The following is a 19901-nucleotide window of genomic DNA, read 5'->3' as shown; positions in this document are numbered from 1 at the left end:
CCTGGGCTTCAACATCTCCGAGGATCTATCTTGGGCCCAACACATTGATGCAATCACGAAGAAGGCACACCAGCCACTCCACTTTGTTGGGAGTTTGAGGAGATTTGGTATGCCACCAAAGTCTCTTGCAAATTTCTACAGATGTACGGTGGAGAGCATTCTGACTGGTTGCATCACCACCTGGTACGGAGGCTCCAACGTGCAGGATCGAAAGAGGCTGCAGAGGGTTGTAGACTCATCCAGCTCCATCACGGGCACAACCCTCCCCATCATCGAGGACACCTTCAAGAGGCGGTGCCTCAAGAAGGCGGCATCCATCATTAAGGACCCTCACCACCCGGGACATGCCCTCTTCTCAGTACTACCATCAGGAAGGAGGTACAGGAGCCTAAAGACCCACACTCAGTGTTTCAGGAACAGCTTCTTCCCCTCTGCCATCAGATTTCTGAATGGTCCATAAACCCATGAACACTACCTCAGTATTCCTTTTTTGCACTATTTATTTCTTTAATTTTTGGTAACTTATAGTAATTTTTATGTCTTGCACTGTACTGCTGCTGCAAAACAACAAATTTCATGACATTCTGTATGTCAGTGATAATAAACCTGATTCTGATTCTGATTCTGGTGAATGCAATCTGGATTCAGGGACTACCAACACACCTCTGAATATCCAGTAGCAACATTGACAACACCTTCAGCCACCCAACCATGAACCATGGATGGACCTTGAGGATATCCATAGAAGTGTCCATATGCTGATTACCATGCTTCGGAGGGAAGTGGAAGAACTGGTGGCACCATTTGCTTTTACAGGCACTTTAGGCCTGTCAACAACACGAAAATGGATCAATACTACACCCAAGATTTTTACATGAAATGAATGTCCAAGAAACAAGCTCTTTTCTCTGGTCCCTTACTTTTACCCTGTCTGCCCAAGATGGACTATCTGAATTATAAAGTGGTGATACCTCTGAGAGAAAGAGTGCAGAGATACAGATAGACTGTTGACAACATAAATGGAGAGATTAATCAATGCACAGAAGAGAAGATAATTCAACGATACATAGATAAGCAAGCTGACCAGTCAATATGCCGGTGGACAGATTGACTAATGGATGGACAGATGGATACAGAGATGGACAGTCTAAACCAGATGTAGTTTTGTGATTTTCAGACTGGAGTCAGTACAATTTTAGTTATGAACATATGGACAAAGGAATTAGGGGCAGTTGTAGCCCATTTGACCTTACAAACCTGCTCCACAATTTAATAAGACCAAAAGATATAGCAGAATTAGGCCATTCAGCCCATCGAATCTTCTCTGCCATTCAATCATGGCTGACTTTTTAACCCCATTCTCCCGTCTTCTCCCCGTAACCCTTAACCCCCTTACCAATCAAGAACCTATCAAGCTCTGCCTTAAATACACCCAATGACTTGGCCTCCACAGCCCTCTATAGCAACAAATTCCACAGATTCACCACTTCTGGCTGAAGAAATTCCTCCTCATCTCAGTTTTAAAGGGACATCTCTTTATTCTGAGGCTGTTCCCTCGGATCCCACACTCTCCTACTAATGGAAACATTCTCTCCACGTCCATCCTATCCAGGCCTTACAGTATCCAGCAGGTTTCAATGAGATCCCCTCTCATTCTTCTGAACTGCATCGAGTACAGGCCCAGAGACATCAAACGCTCCTCATATGTTAACCCTTTCATTCCTGGGATCATTTACGCGAGCCTCCTCTGGACCATCTCCAGTGCCAGCACATCCTTCCTTAGATACAGGGCCCAAAATTGCTCACAATATTCCAAATGCTGTCTGACCAACACCTTATAAAGCCACAGCAGTACATCCCTGCTGTTATAGGCTAGTCCTCTTGAAATGAATGCAAACATTGTGTTTGCCTTCTTTACTACTGACTCAAACTGCAAGTTAACCTTAAGGGAATCCTGAACTAGGACTCTCAAGTCCCTCTGAATTTCCTCCCCATTTAGAAAATTTATTCTTCCGACCAAAGTGAATAACCCCACACTTCCCTACACTGTATTCCATCTGCCACTTCTTTGCCCACTCTCCAAACCTGTCCAAATCCTTCTGCAGACTTACTGCCTCTGCGACACTACCTGTCCCTCCATCTATCTTGGTATCATCTGTAAAATTGGCCACAATGCCATCAGTTCTTTCATCCACATCAATAGTGTATAAAGTGAAAAATTGTGGTCCCAACACTGAGCCCCGTGGAACTCCACTAGTCACCGGCAGCCATCCTGGAAAGGACCCCTTTATCCTCACTCTCTGACTTCTGTCAGTCAGCCATTCTTCTATCCATGCTGGTACCTTGCCTCTAACACCATGGTCTTGTTTAGCAGCCTCATGTGCGGCACCTTGTCAAAGCCTTCTGAAAATCCAGGTAAATAACATCCACCGCCTCTCCTTTGTCTAACCTGTTTGTTGCCTCCTCAAAGAATTCTAACAGATTTGTCAGGCAAGATCTTCCCTTAATGAAACCGTGCTGACTTCGTCCTATTTTATCACATAATTCCAAGTATTCTGAAATTTTATCCTTAATAATGGACTCTAAAATCTTACCAATCACAAGATCAGGCTAACTGGCCCATAATTTCCTGTCTTTTGCCTCCTTCCCTTCTTAAACTGCAGTGTCAGATTCGTGAATTTTCAGTCTTCCGGGACCCTCCCTGACTCCAATCTTGAAAGATCATTATTAATGCCTCCACAAGCTCTTCAGCTACCTCTTTCAGAACCCTGGGGTATAGTCCACCTGGTCCAGGTGAGCTATCCACCTTCAGACCTTTCAGCTTCCCCAACACCTTCTCCAGAGGCCACTATACTCACCTCTCTTGAATTTCTGGCATGTTACTAGTGTCTTCCACTGACGCAGAGTACTTACTTAGCTTCTCTGTCTTTTTCCTGTTCCCCATTACTACTTCTTTAGCATCATTTTCAATCGGTCCAATGTCCACTCTTGCCTCTCTATTACCCTTCATGTATCTGAAAAAACTCTTGGAATATTTTTTAATATTATTGGCTAGCTTACGCTCGTATTTCATCTTCTCCTCCCTTATATCTTTTTTATTGTCCTCTGTTGGCTTTTAAAGGCTTTCCAGTTCTCTGGCTTCCCACTAATCTTCGCCATATTGTATGCCTTCTCTTTTGCTTTTATGCTGTCCCTGACTTCCTTGTTAGCCTCGTCCTCCCCTTAGTGTGCTTCTTCTTCCTTAGGATGAAATTCTGCTGTCTCCTGAATTACTCCCAATCCCTGCCATTGCTGCTCCACCGTCTTCCCTGTAAGGTCCCTTCCAATCAACTCTGGCCAGCTCCTCCCTCATGCCACTGCAGTTACCTTTACTCAACTGTAATACTGTTGCATCAGATTTCAGCTTCTCTCCCCCAAAGTGCATGGTGAATTCTATCTTATTATGGTCATTGCCTTTTAAAGATTCCTTCACCTCCCTGATCAAGTGTGCCTCATCACACAACACCAAATCCAGAATTGCCTGTTCCCTCATGGGCTCTACCACAAGCTGCTCTAAAAAGCCATCTCGTAGACATTCCACAAACTCTCTCTCTTGCGGTCCACTCCCAACCTGATTTTCCCAGTTCACCTGCATATTGAAGTATCCCATGATCACTGTAACATTGTCTTTTCTGTCTCCTGGTGTATTTTGTACCCTACATCCTAACTACTACTCAGAGGCTTGTACACAGCTCCCACCATGGTCTTTTTACCTTTGCGGTTCCTCAACTCTACCCAGAAAGATTTTATATTTTCTGCTGCTATATTGCTCCTTGCTATCACAGCTGATCTGATTGTAATCTCAACCTTGCATTCCTGTTTACCGACAGTAGTCTGTCACCCCCTTGCTCGTCAAGTATCTATCTGCCTCTGCCTTAAAATTATTTAAAGGCCCTGCCTGTGCTGCCCTTTGTCAAAGAGAATTCCAAAGATTCAGAACTAGGGAGAAAAAAATGATCTAATTTCTGTTTCTCACGAGTGACCCCTTATATTTAAACTGACCCATAGTTCAGATTCTCCCACAAGAGGAAATATCCTCCGCATACCCACTCTGTCAAGATCCTTCAGGATTTTATATTTTTCAATTTAGTCTCCTCTTATTCTTCTCCTGTCTAGCTGCCCATCCTTTCCTCATAATACAATCTGCCCACTCTATGCACGAGTTTAGTAAACCTTCTCTGACCTGTTTCCAATGTCCTATAATCCATCCTCAGATAAGGAGACCAATACAAGAAGGAGGAGGTGTTTGGTCTCTTTAAAACATTAAGGTGGATAAGTCCCCAGGGCATGATGGGATCTATCTCAGGTGATTGGGAGAGGCAAGAGAGGAGATTGCTGGGACCTTGACATAGATCTTTGTGTCCTGTCTAGCCACAGGCGAGGTCCCAGAGGACTGGAGAGTAGGCAATGTTGTCCCTTTGTTTAAAAAGGGCAATAGGGATAATCCAGCAAATTATAGGTCAGTGAGCCTTACACCAGTGGAAGGGAAGCTGTTGGAGAGGATTCATAGGGATAGGATTTACTCACATATGGAAAAGTATGGGCTTATTAGGGACAGTCAGCATGGTCTTATATGGGGCAGGTCATGTCTTACAAACTCATTTGAGTTTTTTGAGGAGGTGATGAAGATAATTGATGCGGGTAGGGCAGTGGATGTTGTTCACTTGGATGTTATTAAGGCATTTGACTCAATTTCTCATGGCATGCTGATCCAGAGATGAAGATGCATGGGATCCACAGTGATTTGGTAGATTGGATTCAAAACTGAGTTAGCCATAGAAGACAGAGGGTAGTGGTGGAGGGGTGAATCTCTGACGGGACCAGTGCTGAGTTGTTTGTGATATATATAGATGCCTTGGACGAAAATGTAGTTGGGCTAATTGGTAAGTTTGCAGATGACACAAAATTTGGTGGAGTTGTGCGTAGTGAAGAAGGTTGAAAAAGGATCCAGCAGGATATAGATCAGTTGAAAATATGGACAGAGAAATGGCAGATGGAGTTTAATCCGGACAAGTGTTAAGTATTGCACTTTGGGAGGTCAAATGTTTACAGTAAATTGCAGGACCCTTAGGAGCATTGATATATAGAAGTATCTTGGGATGCAAGTCCATAGCTCTCTGAAAGTGGCAACACAAGGAGATGGGGTGGTAAGGAATGCTTGCCTTCATCGGTCAGGGCATTGACTATAAAAGTTAGGAAGCAACTTGCGAGGTTTTTTTTTACACAGAGAGTGATGGGGGCCTGGAATGCACGGCTGGGATGCAAGGAGGGTGTGGGGGTGCATAGTGATGGAAGTAGACATGATAGTGACATTTAAGAGGCATTTAGACTGGCACATGAACAGGCAAGGAAAGGAGGGATATGGATCATGTGCAGGCACATAGGGTTAGTTTAATTTGGCATCATGGTTGGCCCAGACATTGTACACCAAAGCGCCTGTTCCTGTACTATACTGTTCTACGTTCTATGTGCTAATATTGTACACAGTGCTTCAGATGCCCTACATAACTGAAGCTTAACCTCTCTGCTTCTGTATTGAATTCCCATACCAATAAACAATAACTTCTGTCAGCTTTCCTAATTACGTGCTTTACCTACATACAAACACCTTGTGAAGCGTGAGTGGGACATGGAGAGCCAACATAGTCATAGACTTCTCATTCATGTCATTCCTGGCACCAAGACACATGGTACATTTAAGGTTAAAGGCTGTTCAGAGTACAACCTGCTTGCTTCTTACTTGGTTGGTGCTGAAGGAGTTATGTTTGTGGAAGTGCCATAATATAAGGACTTACTGTTGTGTGTTAAGATGGAGGTCTGATTGCTGTAGTTCCTTCTCCCTAATCATTATTAGGCTATAGTAGGAGAGGCTTTGTCTGTGAAGATGTCCCTAACTAGCTTGCACAGGAGCCTCTAAAGCATCATGGGTATCAAAACCATAGTTTGGGAAGATGAGGAGCACTGCAGGTGAGGACAAAAACTGGAAGGGAAATAGCTTGATTGTACTGATTGTTATAAAACCTCAAATACCTACTTGAGTGCTGAGCTTTGACAGTGAAACACAGCAGTGGGAGAAAGATGAACCTCATTCTGCCACTTGCCATGTCTGCAGCAAACCTGTTGGACAAAATAAAGAGTGATTAGTAAATATGAGAGCTCAAAGTCCAAACTAACCCTAAATTAATGGTGGACGAGTTTATCTGCTCAATGAGTGAATGGGAGCAGTTAGAGAGTGCAAACATAGACAAAAGAACATTAGAGTTGAGAAGTGCAGAGAAGAAAGACATGCCTGGCAGGTCAGGACAGGTCAGCAATGAAAGTCTTATTCAGGTACACCACAGATTGGCCAATAGCAACGTCACATGGGGACTAGGAAGTAGACATAGAACACAGAACATTACAGCACAGTACAGGCCCTTCGATCCACAATGTTGTGCCGACATTTTATCCCGCTCTAAGATCTATCTAACTCTTCCCTCCTACATAGTCCTCCATTTCTCTATCATTCATGTGTCTAGCTTAGAGTCTCTTAGATGTCCCTAATGTATCTGCCTTGTAACTTGTAACTTTGTAACAACCTCCATCTTGTAACTTTGGTACTCTGTACATGGCCCACACTGTTCCAGGAGCACATATTGTCTTAGTACAGCAGGAGCTTTAGTCTTTACCTAACCTATGCTGAACCTGCCCCAAGAATAGTTGGAGATACAATGTAGATGGAGCTTTATATTGCCAATTATTTCCTATATATCTATTTCCTTGGTTTTCAATTGCTTTATACCAGATTCACCACTGATGAAGAAATACAAGGGGAAATTTTCTTTGTATCTAACTCTTGCTGACCCTGTCCTAAGAGTATCAAAAGTGTGGAGGGAACTTTCCTCCATTTCTAACCCTTGCTGTACTCGCTGTGAACAAGATTGCTTGTTCATCATCGAAGGAATTTTACTCAGTATCTAACCCACACTCTCCCCACCCCAAGCGAGTCTGAAGTTGACAGCACACGAACAAATTTGATGTGTATAAACTCACCCAACGCCAGACTGTTTGGATAGATTTGATAGCAATCAAATCTAATGAGTGCCTGCACTTTGAAACAAAGTTGATTGCAATCAATGAGAATGCATAGAACAACTAAATCTGGTAATCACTAACAGCTATGAGTTTCAGAACTGAACTGCAAGTGGGTGCTGCTAATCTAATACTTAGATCAAAGATTACTCTGTATGGACTGGGGTTTGCTTGATTAGCATTCTGGCAAGGAATTGGTTTGTAAAAAGGCTTATCACTGAGGCATTTCATGGAATAAAGATATGTCACCATATAATCTTCTTGGAATGTGATTCTACTTTAAAGTGGTGGGTTTCATGGAAACATTTGTAAAAGTAGTTGTTGAGAAAAGTATTATCTACAGTGGCATATATATCAACTGAATCTGCAGTGTTGATGGGAGCTATGCTATTATGCCTTTTTGACATCTGATTCAAGTTCTGCATCTTTCCTGCTGTGGTAACAGAGGCCAGCTGCATTGTACAGTCTCTGAAGCAGAGGAAACAGATCTAAATACTCCCAACTCCTACCTTCCTGACCACAGCTTCTGCCATGATCACTGTCACAGCCTCTACCATAACTTTCCCCAACACCCTTTCCAGTTTTACCTTGGTTTAATGTTTACACAAAGAACTCCCCTGCACTTTTTAATGATGCAGGGTTTTGACAAACACCTTCTGACAAACACCATTCCCCCACAGATGCTGCTCAACCCATTGAGCTTCTCCAGCAAATTGCTTGCTGCTCCTGCACTTTTTAAGTAGCCATGAAATTTAACAATGATAATACAGTGTTGTGAAAGAGGGAAAGACTCTATCTGGTACTGAACAACATTTGCATGTCTCAAGTCAGCTCCTGTAGACATACAGCACACACCAGTGACTGTTGGGAGCAATGAGATGGTTCCAGCTGTATTCAAATAGTGCAGATCGTAAAGCCTCTCATTTCAAATGCAACCTTGTTGAGCAATTGGCTACTGTTTCCTTGTCTTCAAAGACAAGCCCCAGTTTGAATTCTGTCAACATCCCGCCACTGTCATTTGATGAACTCACTTTGCTTTGGACACCTTCAGAGAAATTTGGAGCTAAATCCTGAGTGCCCTGCAATGAATCCAAGGAGGGCCAGGGTATGAGCCCAGTCACAGGGCTGTATGGCCTGGAGGAAGTAGACAGTCTTGATTAGCTGATGTTTGGAGTTAATACAGAAATGTTCCTTCCAATATTCTGATATTGGCATGGGTTGGTACTTCCAGTAAATCTATTTCTTCTAGGCAGTAACTTTTGTTTATCTGCTTAATATTTATTGGCTAGTTTACAGTCTGAACAGTGGGCTGGTCAAGGGTAAATCCATCCCACCTGCTGAAGAGGGGAAAAAGTACGAGGTTGTAAATCTACATTTGAAATCTGAAAGTGGGTATCACTAACATGGGTTGGAGTGGGGTTTCATCCAGATATTACCTAGGTCTCGGCATGCCTGTTTTATCGGGAATGGTAGGTCTATTTGTAGGAGTGGCCAAAGCATTCAGACTCCAGTGTTGTTGGATTCGTCTTAACCTTGCAACATTGCCATGTTCTGTGGCTACGATTCAGGACTAGTAACTCAGAAAACATGAGCATGGCAGCCTGATAATCTAATCTTAAAAACAAAACCTGGAAATTAAAGGCTGGTATCCATAAAAGTATCCATGAAATTATTGGATTTCCACAAAACCTAACTGATTCAGAGAAAACTTTAGGAAACTAAACTTGCCAGCCTAGATACAGACTGGTGTTTATACTTCCTTATGACATAGAAGGAGGCCATTTTTGGCTCCCAGACTAATCCCATTCCCCCATTTATTTCCCTGTAGCCTATTCTCACTCACATCCTGATCAACACTCCCCTGATTCTCCTGCTATACACCTACACTAGAGACAATCTACAGTGGCCATTAACCTACCAACCTGCACCTCTTTGGGATGTGGGATGAAACTGCAGCATCTGGAGGAAGCCCATGCGGTTAAAGGGAGAACATGCAAATTCCACACAGATAGCATGGGATCAAACCTGGGTCACTGGAGGCAGCAGCACTACCTGCTGCACCACTGTGCCATCCATTCACATGTGGCTCTTGTCCCACACTGATGCTGCTGACCCTTAACTGCTCTCTGTAGTGGACAGACATGAGACTCTATTAGGGTAACTGAGAATGGACCATATACTGTATAATGGACTTGCCAGTAAGATTCAGAGCTTGAAAATGAATGACAAAGCAGTGATCCAGCTGCGATATTAGCTCAGATTACTGTTTTATTCCTTTGTTTCTTTTTTCTCTCTGGGAGTGGAGGACATGCCCATCCTGACCTGCCGGGCACATCTTTCTACTCTGCATTTCTCAACTCTAATGTTCTTTTGTCTATGTTCTCACTCTCTAACTGCTCCCATTCATTCATTGACCAGATAATCTTGTCCACAGTTTATCCTCTCAGTCACACTGGCTTTACCCACTCAGAGACATCCCCTTCCTCCACCCTCCCTCAGTTTAATGAGATTCTTTTGTCTCCTTCCCATTTCCAATGAAGGGACTTTGACCTGGAACATTGACTCTGTTTCTCTCCCCACGGATGCGGCCTGACCTGCCGAGTATTTCCAGCATTTTCTGTTTCCATTTCACTCCTGACAGCTTGTGAACTGTTTGAGTTTGAATGAACAGTTAACAACCAACCAACTAACCAAGAGGCAGTGGCCTAAAAGAAGTCAAAGTAGGAGACATCAATATTCCAGTATTCTTTCCCAGTCTATGAGCACTTTGACTAATGTAATGCCATTGTAAGCCTCAGTACGAACATTGAGACTGACTCATCCCCTAACCTGGCCAGCCAAAGACCTCTAAAGGCAACAGAGAATCTAGACTGGATTTGAACAGTGGGCCTAGATACTGAAAAGTGAGGGCTTAATGCAGAGCACATGTACTCTCACATCAAAACTAGTGAACTGTTGGAAAATCCCCAAAGGTCTGCACAGTGAGTGTCACAAATTAACAATAAGCATCAGAGCAGAGCTGTGGAATATATAAAAGAGCAGAGGAAGAGATTGTGGAAACAGTATCAGATAAGCTTTCCCCTCTGTACTTACCCATTTGACTGCAAGTTTCTATTTTTTTGATTAACTAGTATGATTAAGATATCTACTGTATTGTAGAGACCAAGTAGATTGTGGCCTCTCTCTTGATGTCTCATACTTTGACCTTTTTAGGCCACAGTTTTTTGGTTGATTAACTATTCATTCAAACTCAAACAGCTCAAGAGTTGTCAGGAGGATGAAATTTACTCTGACTGATTTCTATTCCACACATGAGGCACGGCAGATGCTGGAATCTGGAGCAAAACAAAAACAACTGCTGGAGGAACTCAGCAGGTCAGGCAGCACCTGTTGAGGAAAATGGACAGCCGATATTTCAAGTCCAGATGAAGGGTCTTGACCTGAAACGTTGACTGTCCACTTCCCTCCGTGACCCACTAAGTTTCTCCAGCAGCTCGTTTTTCGCTCTATTCCATACAGTCAGGCAGCATATGTAATTCCAGTGTTGTTAACCTGAAATCATAGCCCTTCCCTGATGTGAGATAGAAGTGGTTATCCACAATACTTTTTGGAGAATATCCATACACAAAATGAGCAACAAACTAGTTGCAAAGGAAAAGAAGTTACTATGCATGCGAAGAGAATTAACAAATTGGCAAATGTAGAACAAAACCAGAAAATTTTGGAAACACTCACCAGATTGTGCAGCATCTGTGGAAAGAAAAACAGAGTTCTTGCTTCAGGTCAAAGATGCTTCAACGGAACCTTTCCAGCATCTACAGTTTTTTGATCTTCATTGGTAAATGTAGAAACCTGGGAATTATGTTAAATATAGATTGCAAGAAAAAAGGATTCCTTTAATGGTGTGAGTCATGTTTTGTGTCTTCCTTGAGTTCCAATTAATTAATAGGTTTTTATTTTGTAGAATCAGGAGGAGATCATTTAGCCTCTTGAACCTGTTCTAACATTCAGACTCCAGCTGATCTGTAACTCCACACCACTGATGCATCCAGCTTGATACTTTTACCCAATGAGACACCTATCCATGTCAGACGTGAAAATTTCAATTCCTGAGATCCATGATTCTAGACTATGCACTGGCTCTTCTCTACTCAATGACAGAGTATGGAGACACTCAGTCCATCCCCCTTCATGCACGCTGCACATTCAGGTAATCATCTTAACTGAAATCTAGTATCACATTTGCTGAAAGGGCAATGCTTGATTGTGCTTGAACTGACCCTTTAGAACCCACAAGCCAAGGCTCTTCATCAAAGTGACCCTAAGCGGTTTCTGCTTAGGTTCACCAGAACACAACCAAAACCCATTTGAGAAAGCCCGAACAGCAGCTCGTTTTGATTTTACACATTAACCAAGGGAGGTGATTAATCTTGGGGAATACCACAAACAGGAGGAAGCTCTCTGGTGTCCCCATCCACCTCTGAAGGCAGTGGATTACCTGGGATTATAAAATCTTGCACAATTGCACATAACCAGAGACTTGGGTGTACACAAGATCTGGCATGAGCAACTCGAACAATCCCTCCAGAAACCAAGCCCACCCTCTCCCCTCTCTGGTTTCGGAGATGACCACCTCCTGCACCCATTCATCCCTCACCCTTCTCATCTGCTCACCCCTCGCTCATCACCTAATCTCAGCCCCACACCCACTGACACACCCCATCCAGCACATGTTGCACCTATCAGGCTCTCACCCCACAAACCCCTCACCAAACGTCGTATCACTCACCTCCTCATCCCTCCAATTTCTCACCCATTCATCCCTCACAGCCCTCACCCCTTCACTTCCTCACCCCTCACTCCATTTCCTCACACCCTCATCCCTCACACCCTTCACCACTCCACTTCCTCACCCACCCCCTCATCCCTCACACCCCTCACTCCTCACACACCCTCAACCCTCACCCCCTCACACACCCTCACCCCTCACAGATACTCCCACCCCTCACCCATCACACCCCTTCAGACTCTCACCCCTCACACACCCTCACACCCCCACCCCTCACCCCTCATACCCCCTCACCCCTCATACCCCCACCCCTCACCCATCACACCCCTTCAGACCCTCACCCCTCACACACCCTCACACCCCTACCCCTCACCTCATACCCCCTCACCCCTCATACCTCCACCCCTCACCCATCACACCTCTTCAGACCCTCACCCCTCACACACCCTCACACCCCCACCCCTCACCCCCCACCCCTCACCCCCCACCCCTCACACCCCTACCCCTCACCCATCACACCCCTTCAGACCCCCACCCCTCACACACCCTCACCCCCACCCCTCACCCCTCATACCTCCACCCCTCACCCATCACACCTCTTCAGACCCTCACCCCTCACACACCCTCACACCCCCACCCCTCACCCCTCATACCCCCTCACCCATCACACCCCTTCAGACCCTCACCCCTCACACACCCTCACACCCACCCCTCACCCTTCAGACACCGTCACCCCTCACACGCCCTCACCCCTTACTCCTCACACTCCTCACAGACCCTCACCCTTACACACCCTCACCCCTCACCACCCACCCCTCACCCATCACACCCCTCACAGACCCTCACCCCTCACACACCCTCACACCCCACACCAATGCTCCTTCACTCTTCATCCATTACACTTTGCCTGCTTGCTCCCATTTGGCACCCAATAAACCCTCCTGCCCTGCCTCACCCCTGGACCCCACTCCCACACCCCTTACACCCCTCTCCCTTCCCTCCATGCCTGGATAGATGGGAGGAGCACTCAGACAAATAGGCATCTCATAAGATTTCACCCCCGGAAGGCAGAGGATTAGAATGTATTCTGTGCTGTGTGGGTACTGGAGTTTCATGAGATGCCCTTTAGTAATGACTCATGAATTCCTGAATCCACACACAGCCCAGAGAACTAACACAGGCTAACAATGGATGAGAAGTCCAAGCAATCCCAGTGTGGATCATCTGTCCCTCAGCCACCGCGCAATACTCATGCAGATACCTGCAACAGTTGGCTCAGAATCAAACCCCCTCCAGCTCATCCACAGCATAGACGCGATCTCAGTGAGTTACCATGTCATGTTTTCCACTGCTCCACTGCTGCTCCAGTGAATGGTCCCCACACACTCACACACAGAGCAAAAGAGCAACCTATTAGCTCTGTTGAGTAAGCTAGCCACCAGAATCATTTCACATATCACGCCCACCGCTCTGTATATCTGATAAAGCTGAGGAACCAATGAGCTGAGAAAGGTGTGGCCAGCTCCCTCAGCTGTGATGATGATATGCTCTCTGCCCATCTCATTTATTGCCTTCAGTTCCTACTTACTTCTTGTAGTTTTGTCTCTCTTTTTCCTTCTATTTCTCACCACCCTTCTCTCTCCTGCTCCCTTCCTTCCCTGTCTATCCTCTTGTTTTTATTATCTTTTACATTTCCTCCATCTCCTTCCCTTTTCCGTCCATTCTGAAACTTTATTTATTTCAGGGTCACCTTTTCATTTTCCCTTCTTTCTCTTCCACTCTATTCTTTACTCATTTGTTCTCACCATTCCCTAGGATAATTGTCCCACTCATTTGATATGGGGATCAGATTTCTACAAGGTTTCTACAGACAAGGAGAAGAATCTCCATATAACTCTTCAGCATAGAAAGAGACCATTTGGTCTTCATTCTGTGCTATCACAGAAAGAGCTTTCCTTATCTCCAGTCCCCTATCCTTGCTTCACACTAGTGATTGTTAAAAAAGTTAAACATTGCCTTTTTCTTTTAAAAACTATTTTGAAAACCACATTTCTCATCATTCTGGCAAAACATGTGCTGACAACATTTTATAATAAATTGTTCTCACATCTCTTGCCTCATGAGGATGACCTTTAATTTGGTTTCTGAGTCACCAACCAGTGGAAATCCAAAATTAAAACAGAAAACACTGAAAACACTCAGCAGGTCAGGTAACAGTTCTGACAGATGGTCTTCTTTGTAAGTTAAGGAGCCAAAAATATTCTAACTGTGGTCATTATAAGTGGTCTGTATCAGTTTAATATTTTCTGTATTAATCCTGTCAAGAAACTCATATGCTTCTCTTAGCAATTTTAACAACCTGCATCTGCACTAAAATAAAACGTGTGTCTCTTCAAGGTATGGCCACTTTGAAGAAATTTTCCCCCTCCCTTTGACAGTAATTCTGTGATTCCCTCTCACACAGCTCCCCTTCTCCTTCTCTTTGACCACATTCTAACAGGTGCTTCCTTAGTAAGGTCCTGATGCAGGGTCTCGACCCAAAGTGTTGACTATCCCTTTGTCTCCACATTTGCTGCTCGACCCGCTGAGTTCTTCCAGCAGTTTGTTTTTTGAAACGTGTTCTTTTGCATAGGTAGTCCCTGGGATTATGGGTGACTTGCTTCCACTCTGGTTGAGATTCTGAGGTGACTGATGAAGCCAATTTGGGACCTGTAGATTCTGCCACAGGAGGAACAGGGGCTGCTTGACAGGTTGGGTGGGTGGATTGATTGCCACCAAAGGATCTTGAGTTCTTTGGTGCCATCCTGGAAGCTCCTTCTCCATTCACAGTGGTCAGGGTTCAGGGATTCTCGTGAGTCAGTAAGGATGTTACATTTTTCAACAAGGCTTTGAGAACATCTGTGAACCATTTTCTCTCTTCTCCTGGAAGTCTCTTGCTGTGATGGAGCTCAGAGTAACTCCTCTGTTTCAGAAATCTGTGCCAGCAAGCGAGCAACATGGAGCTGAATGAACATAATCAGAGGCTCAGTGTTGGAAATGGTGGTTTGCCAGAGGATGCTGGCATAGGTCCATTTATCCTGCTGGTGGGTTTGAGGATTTTGCAGAGGTAGGTTGGTGGTATCTTCCAATGCCTTGAAGTGCCTGCTGTGGGTGGTCTAATTCTCAGAAGCACACAGGAGGGCAGGGATCCCTGCTGCACAGTAACGTTTATTATAAGGGACGTGATAACAGGACACCTAGAAAATATCAGCAGGATTAGACAAAGCTGGTATGCATTTATGAAAGAGAAATTGTATTTGACACTCCCACAGGATTTTTTGATAGTGAAGAGGAAACAAATTAGCCCACACTACTCACAACTGTAAGAGATTCTAGAAAATGATCTTAGATTGCAATCATTCTCGATGGAGTCATTTTGGTGCAGGGGCATTGTGCCATGATTTTGTATCACTTCAAAAACAGAGCAAATGTATTACTTTACAGAGTTCCCTCCTTACGCACTAGCCTAAATCAATTATAAAAGATGTGTTAACAGGGCACCTTGAAAGTATCAAAGGGTTTAGTCAAGGTCGATATGGATTTACAAGGGAAATCCAGTGGATGTGGTATATTTGGATTTTTGGAAGGCCTTTGATAAAGTCCTCTATGAAAGTTTAGTCTGCAACATTAAAATACATCGGACTTGGAGTAGTATATTGGTGTGGTAGACAGACAGGAAGCAGAGAGTTGATCTCTCTAGGAATGGCAAGCAGTGACTAGTAGGGTAGGAATCAGTATTTGTTTCCCACCCATTCATAATGTGGACGAATGATTTGGATGAGGCAAACAAATGTAATATTGCTGAGCTTCTCAATGACATAAAACTGGGTGGGATTGTGAGATGTGTTGGACTCAAAGAGGCTTCAAGGGAATTTAGACAAGTCGAGCGAGAGGGTAAATACACACAGATGCAGTGTAAAGTGGATAAATGTGAGCTTATCTACTTCTGTAGGAAAATCAGAAATTTTTTAAATGGTGATGGACTGGGAAATGTTGATGTAAAACTGATCTGGTGTTCTTGTACCCCAGTCACTGAAACAGTTAAGAAAATAATTGGTATATTGGCCTTCATAGCAAGAGGTTTTAGTACAGGAGCAAGGATGTCTTGCTACAATTACACAAGGGCTTGGTGGGACCACACATGGAATGCTGCATGCAGTTTTGGTCTCCTTACCTCAGAAAGGACATACTTGCCATGGAGGAAGTGCAGTGAAGATTCACAAGATGAATTCCTGGGGCAGCAGGACAGACATATGAAATGAGACCTAGACTCACCGAGGTTGTTTAGGCCAGGAACTCTGAACTCTTCATGAACCAAAAGGGCTTCCATGCCTTCATGCCATTCATTCCAGTCATTGTCCATGTTGAAGGGAATTTTTCCATGGTCAAGGTCAGGTATCCAGGAAGCTCACACGACTCCTTCATTCCACTTTTCCAGAAATCCATCTCAAAGGTCATCTTCGCGGCAACAAGAGGTGCCCATTGAGAGGTTGTTCTTTTAAGGCTAAATTTTGTTGGTTATTATCAGCTGTCTCCCTAGGTTCCCATTTGTTCTCCTCCTAAAGTTAACCCCCCACAATCCCCATACAATTTTTACCCACAGCTGCATGTCCTATTTGTCATCTGGATTTAAAACCGCAAAGGCTCAGCTCAAACCATGTCATCTCATTTCCATGTCACATTGTCTTGGTACAATTACATCTACATCTACATCTACAGATGTACAATTCATTAGACTACAGACGTACAACATTTTGAGCAAATCTTCATGTTTTTCTGCGCACACGATCAACTTTGCTACTCGCCAGTTTGACTGCATTACCATTATTCTTTCGTCAGAAGTTCATGTATTGACCAGTCCACTGTCTTAAGGGAACCTCGGTCTATTGGATGTTGAATCATTATCATGCAAAGCTTTTTTGATGGGAGTGGTCCTGGGTTTATCAGCGATTTTAATGATCTATGCATTAACATGTCCAAAGGCTTTTGGGAATAAATCCAGGCTTGATGGAGCCAACGTTTCTACTTCTCTGTGGATTTCTAAGTCCTGCAGTCAGCCAGACCACTGGGATTCGGGGAAGGAAAGAGTTAAACCTCAACAACTACACATTCAGCTCACATTAGTTCCTCATGGCCTGTCGGTTATGAAGTTTGGTCAACCTTCATGTCTGCAGACCATAAGACTATCTTTAATGGACTGCCACCTTACACCTTTAATGTTTATTGAGTTGAATGTGTTCTTGTTGCAGGTTTGGTGCAGGACCATCCTGATCATGTGGCTCACCACAGCAGGGAGGACATATCTGGCTATGATGTCAGAGACATGTTGATTGGGTAAAGATTTGTACAGTCACTGATTACCATCACTTCTTTAGCAAACCTGCATTACTATGTACATTCACTTCACAGCCCATTGTAGAGCTATCACTGCCCTTGTAACAGAGGCAAGAATAAAGCACGAAGCTACACCACCACTTACAGAATCCAATCCCCTCATGGCGATGGAACCAAGAGGGTGTAATCAGGCTGGAATCTTGTGATTCTGACTGCACACCATGGATCAAATGTCTGAATCCTAGCGTAGGTTAGAGAGGCATGGATTGGGTAGATAGGATGGTGAGGATTGATAGGTGTAGGGGTGATCTGAGGAAGATTTTTTTCACCCAGAAGGTGGTTGCAATCTACACTCCCAGAAAGGGTGGTGGAGGCAGGAACTCTCACAACATTTAAGAAGCACCTGGACACTTGACTCACCAAGGCATAGAAGGTGATGGAACAAATGCCGACAAATGCGATTCGTGTAGATAGAAAATGATGGTCAGCATGGATATGATGGACTGAAGGGCTTGCATTTGTGCTGTATCATTCTATGACTGTCGGTCATATCCCAGTCACGGACTCAACTAACTACCTTTGTCCTTGAGGATCTCTCAAGTCAAGATCTATTAGCCACAGAGAGCATCTCAGGTAGAATACATAGGGTGAAGGATGCATTGTACACCAGCCACTGCTGTCTTTGCCAGTCCAGACCCATTCACCTGAATAGGGTCACTGACCTTCATCTGAAAGTTAGTTTAACGTTTTGTTCAATTTCCTTTATCTCATGATCCGTTTATGTTTCTAATTAATTGATGGTAGCTTAATGTCTTTTTAACTATATTAGTCATTTAATTCCCTTACTATTTAAAGTAATTTTTTTTCTCTTTTATTTATTTATATCAATTTCAAATGTTTTGAAACATCTGATCAGGAGAGATAAACTGTGGGTAAGCAGCGATCCAAGGCAGTGTGGGGATGGGGCCTCTGCTGCCTCCTGCCACCTATCCCACTCATGGGACAACTGAGGGATGGAGCCCATGACCTCGCTGGCAGACATGAGTACTAAGGCCACAGGGATAATGTGGGTTCAAGGGTGGGCAGCAGCTCATACCAAGACCCCACCCATTGTTTCCAGCTGTGTCAGCAGTGGTGACACCTTACACACCATTGCACGATTGTATTATAATAATTGTAATGGACCCTCCTTCTTTGTGCTATCTTTGGAAAGAGCTTCATTAATATAAAGCCCATACTGTGCTTTGAGGTAAATCTTACATTTAAAGTAAATTATCTCAAGGATAAGAAAGCAGCACCTCACAAACAAACTTTCTGAGTATACTTTAACATTGACGATATGCATTGTAAGGTTTGATTAAGAATCAGATTAGCTCTCTCCTGATCGTCAGCTGTATCGATTTTAGTGCCGCGTAAATGTTACTTCAGTTTTGATGTCAGAATTCCTCAGCAAATTTGAGGCCAAGATGTAATCGTCATCTCTGCATTGAAGTCTGAGAGCATCATTCTGGACATACCACATGCAGTGAATGAGGCATCATAAGCGTCAGTACTCTTCATTTCTTATTCAAAAACTGATGTACATTGTGGTTGAAAATTGAAGATATTAAATTCAGTAAGTCCAACAGGACATATATAACCATATGATGAACATCCGCATTAGATCGCCAAAGAGGTGGTTGCTAATTATAATGATTGCATGTTACTTCTGCAAGACTACAGTTGCTGTTATCTTGTGTTCATAGTGGAAAAAAATTATACTGGAGGTGGCTTCATCATCATCTACAAAATACAAATCACTCCTTGAATACAATCTTCTGAATGGCTTTACATTATCTGCAGGGGAGCTGCTATACCAAGCATAAGCCACATTCTCATTATTCAGATGAAAGTCCAAGGCAGAATTAAAGCAATGCAACATTTCAACAAGCTAAGTTTAATTAATAGTTAAATAAACATAGAGGTTGAAATGAAGTTTGAGATAATTACAGCATGAACTCACCCAAGTGCCATTTCCTTGTGAATGCTTTCTAACTTGGCTTGGAAGGTCCAGCATGATGATATTCTGCACACCCACCACATCCCCTCCCCACCTCACCAAGCAGCTACAGCCAGGCTGCTGGTAGCCTGCTGCCTTTCACTCGGAGGGATTGCAGGCTGGATGACCATAAGAAGCTTTTACCTTTGACAGGCCAGCTATCAGGTTGTTACACCTGCCATGTGACGCCACATTCTGAGGGGTGATTGCCTAAGAGGCAGTGGAGGGAGAAGAAGAGCTGACTTCCTGAACTTGGTGGGGGACACAATGTCATGATGTCACACTCCACATGCCAGTGGACCTCTCAGGGATTGGTTGTAGAGCCATGGAAGGATAGAGCACAGAAACATGCTCTTCAGGCCACCAAATCCACACCATTTTCACCAATCCTACACTAATCCCATTTTTTATTCAATCTCATTCTCAGTAGTGGGACAGATGACATTTAAGGCTGGCTGGCAGTTCCACACAGAACCAGCGAATAACTGGTTTCTCCAGATTCCACCGCTCACTGACATACTAGGGCGATATACAGTGGCCAATTAACCTCCCAAAACATTATTCCAGTCTGCTGTGACCCAGGCCACACTC

General features: G+C 44.0%; 1 protein-coding gene across 1 annotated transcript in view; it reads right to left on the bottom strand.

Moving 5' to 3' along the window:
* Positions 1-13277, bottom strand: part of LOC127573653 (interleukin-9 receptor-like) — a 33714-nt gene extending 20437 nt beyond the window's left edge. The window contains exons 1-3 of the mRNA XM_052022065.1: positions 13161-13277; positions 10846-10962; positions 6074-6156 (exon numbers count right to left, since the gene is read on the bottom strand). Of these exons, the coding sequence (XP_051878025.1) occupies positions 6074-6143 (70 nt within the window). The 5' untranslated portion in view covers positions 6144-6156; positions 10846-10962; positions 13161-13277. The remainder of the gene's footprint in view (positions 1-6073; positions 6157-10845; positions 10963-13160) is intronic.
* Positions 13278-19901: the final 6624 nt, after the last annotated feature.

This window comes from Pristis pectinata, chromosome 8 (genome assembly GCF_009764475.1).
Source record: "Pristis pectinata isolate sPriPec2 chromosome 8, sPriPec2.1.pri, whole genome shotgun sequence".
NCBI lineage: Eukaryota > Metazoa > Chordata > Chondrichthyes > Rhinopristiformes > Pristidae > Pristis > Pristis pectinata.
The sequence above is the reverse complement of the archived record's forward strand: the minus strand, read 5'-3'. Positions and strand labels throughout refer to the sequence as shown.